This window comes from Phaseolus vulgaris, chromosome 11 (genome assembly GCF_051622355.1).
Source record: "Phaseolus vulgaris cultivar YP4 chromosome 11, ASM5162235v1, whole genome shotgun sequence".
NCBI classification, from domain to species: Eukaryota; Viridiplantae; Streptophyta; class Magnoliopsida; order Fabales; family Fabaceae; genus Phaseolus; species Phaseolus vulgaris.
The window spans coordinates 45,593,094-45,596,245 of record NC_143508.1 but is presented as its reverse complement, the minus strand read 5'-3'; the positions used below and the strand labels follow the sequence as shown (position 1 = coordinate 45,596,245).

The 3,152-nt window shown below is 35.5% G+C and overlaps 1 protein-coding gene across 1 annotated transcript; it reads left to right on the top strand.

The window, feature by feature from the left end:
* Positions 1-271: 271 nt before the first annotated feature.
* On the top strand, positions 272-2,582 carry LOC137810072 (11-oxo-beta-amyrin 30-oxidase). Its single transcript, XM_068611198.2, has 5 exons — positions 272-575; positions 667-884; positions 1,068-1,306; positions 1,500-1,887; positions 1,980-2,582. The coding sequence occupies exons 1-5, from the start codon at positions 296-298 to the stop codon at positions 2,403-2,405; spliced, it is 1,551 nt and encodes a 516-aa protein (XP_068467299.1). The 5' UTR covers positions 272-295; the 3' UTR covers positions 2,406-2,582.
* Positions 2,583-3,152: the final 570 nt, after the last annotated feature.

Sequence of the window (3,152 nt, the reverse complement as noted above, 5' to 3'; positions counted from 1 at the left end):
AGCTTCCGTGAAAAAAAAAAAAAAAACCCTGATTTCCTCCCTCGAGAGTACCTTCGACATTTGTTCCCTTCATAGCACCTTGCATTTGTACCCGTGTCTTAGTAGACCACTTTGTGTGACACATGCACTTTCTTCTTTTGGTAAATATTTGAAAGTTTAGACCTATTTTTGGTGTCACATTTTTACTATAAAAAAATTAAATAATATAAAAATACCCCTTGCTTACGCAAGCGAAGGTTTTGAACTTTTATATATTGGTATAGCCCTTCTGATTTCGTCCCAGTGTTCCCTACCGATGGATTCCTCAACAGCAATACTGTGTGTGCTCACTGTCATCATAGCTGTGCTTCCCGTCTGGGCAATGAAGACGCTGAACTCTCTGTGGCTTAGGCCTAAGAGGTTGGAGAAGCTTCTAAGAGCACAAGGTCTTCATGGAGACCCATACTCCCTTTCACCCCCCTCCTCCAACCAAAACCACCCTCCACAAAACACGCCTCCTTCTCAATCTTTTCTTCTCTCTGATGATGCTGCTCCTCGCGTCTTCTTGCCGGTTTACAACACTGTCGCCAAATACGGTTCACTAAATAATTAACTTCTAGCTACACATAACTTTCGCACGGCTCAAACAAATTTTTGAGCAGTTGCTAATAATTGAATTATTTGCAGGCAAGAATTCGTTCTTATGGGAAGGCAGAACACCAAAGGTCATCATTACTGATCCAAATCACATCAAAGAAGTCTTCAATAACATTCATGATTTCCAGAAACCAAAGATGAGTAGCATTGCCAAGTTCTTCATCTGTGGTCTGGTAAGTTACGAGGGTGATAAGTGGGCTCAACATCGAAAGATTATCAACCCTGCATTCAACTTAGAAAAATTGAAAGTAAGCTTATTGCTTTAATTTATGAATAATTAATATTTTTGTAGTATTACCCAATTATAAATCGATATGTACAAAAGGTTTGTATACTTTTATAAAGAATTTCTGATTGGTTTGAATTGATGTAGATTATTTAATTTGTGTTTAGTAATCAAATTAAACTCTTAATTGATACTTAATTTACAGAATATGCTACCAGCGTTCTCCCAAAGTTGCCATGATGTGATTAGCACGTGGATGCGAATGTTGTCATCCGATGGAAAATGTGAGATTGACGTTTGGCCTTTTCTTCAGAATTTGACTCGTGATGTAATTTCTAGAACAGCTTTTGGAAGCAGTTATGCAGAAGGAGAAAAAATATTTCAACTTCTGAGAATTCAGGGGTACCTTGTTGCGACTGCAAAGTGGAACAAACCAATATTGCGGTAAGACCACACTTATTCTTGGTAAATGTGATTACTAAATTAAGCATCTTTTAGTTTTATTGAAACTGAACTCACCGTGAATTTCATAAGAACCTCAAAGAATCACCCTAAAAGTTAGTCATTGTAGATAGAGATTAAAGTATAAGTCTCATAAACTAGTCCTTTGCTTCCTAATTAATATGGATGTTTCTAGGCATATACCAACACCTGCCAAAATGAAGATGAGAGCTGTTGATAAGGAAATGAAAAATTCAATTCGGGTTATCATAGAAAAACGAGAGAAAGCCGTGAAGAATGGTGAATCCAGCAATGAAGATTTATTAGGCATACTTTTGGAATCAAATCAAATGGAAATCCAGGGAAATGGAAACAGTAAGAGTGTTGGAATGACGATTGAAGAAGTAATTAGTGAATGCAAATTATTCTACATAGCAGGGCAAGAGACCACATCATCTCTGCTGATTTGGACATTGATCATGTTGAGTAAATACCCCGAATGGCAAGCACGAGCAAGGGAGGAAGTTCTTCATGTTTTTGGAAAACAAAATCCAAACTTTGATGGCTTAAGTCTGCTTAAAACTGTATGTATCACATGCTTTCATTTGATTATCTTTATTATCTATTAAAAATACATTTTCATGCTAACATGTGCCACGAAATGTTTCTTCCGTAAATGACCATGATTCTGTACGAGGTTGTGAGGTTATACCCTCCTGTCATTTACTTCAATCGCACTCTTAAGAAGGACATGGAACTTGGAAACCTGTCACTACCCGCAGGAGTAGATGTTACCATGCCAATACTTTTAGTTCACCAGGATGGTGATATCTGGGGTAATGATGCAAAGGAGTTCAAACCAGAAAGGTTCTCTGAAGGAGTTGCTAAGGCAACAAAAGGCCAAGTCTCGTATTACCCATTTGGATGGGGTCCTAGAATTTGCATTGGCCAAAACTTTACCATGTTGGAAGCCAAGATAGTGTTGTCATTACTTCTGCAGAATTTCTCGTTCGAGCTTTCTCCTGTCTATGTACATGCTCCTGCACTTATGCTTACTTTGCAGCCCAAACAGGGGGCGCCCCTTATTGTGCAAAAGCTATGATAATTAATCTTATTTTGACCCAGCAACACTATGGAGTAAGACTATGTAGATGTCACTTGCTTTAGAGTAGCACTTTAGATTGCCTTTCTGTAACAACAATCTCGTCTTCTTGTTCGCTGATTGAAACTATGTATCTTTTAAGAACTTGTCTGTAATGCATGTGTTTGAATTGCGTCACGTGATTTAGTTATAAAGTATTATTGGTTGATGCATAACGAAAAGTAACTAATACTTTGACACTGGTAATAAAAAAATCAACTATTTTTTTTTATAAAATTCAAGTTATACATCATTATGGCATCTCAAACAAGGTCAGAGTTTATTATAAAAAAATTATTAAAAGGAAAAAAATAATAAGAGTAAACGAACATACAAAACAAACTTTTTTTAATAATATTTTTTTTAACTAATATATATTAATGAATTTTTTTTATGTTAATGTGAGATTTCATGGTATATTTCTTCAAAAATGATGTGTTCACACTCGGAAAACAAATACAATTACTTTACAATTTTGAAGTGGCTTATTTTAATAACTCTTTAAGTTCATTTGCCACTAACATTTAAAAGAAAGGTAGGTCCATGTCCCTGGTGGGGTTTAAAATTGTGCCTCGTACTTTAGTTGATCTAGGTCAGTGACCTATTTAGTCTAACCTTAAACATATTTGAATTATTTTGAACTCTTTGATGTATACATTTTGCATTCACATTAACATTTTCGTATTTAAATGAAAATGAATAAGAATT

Bases quoted from the DNA above. Each gene is read 5' to 3' on its own strand.
- LOC137810072 (XM_068611198.2), top strand. From the start codon at position 296: ATGGATTCCTCAACAGCAATACTGTGTGTGCTCACTGTCATCATAGCT. The intron at 576-666 runs GTTCACTAAATA...AATTATTTGCAG, and splicing joins CAACACTGTCGCCAAATACG to GCAAGAATTCGTTCTTATGG. The intron at 885-1,067 runs GTAAGCTTATTG...CTTAATTTACAG, and splicing joins TCAACTTAGAAAAATTGAAA to AATATGCTACCAGCGTTCTC.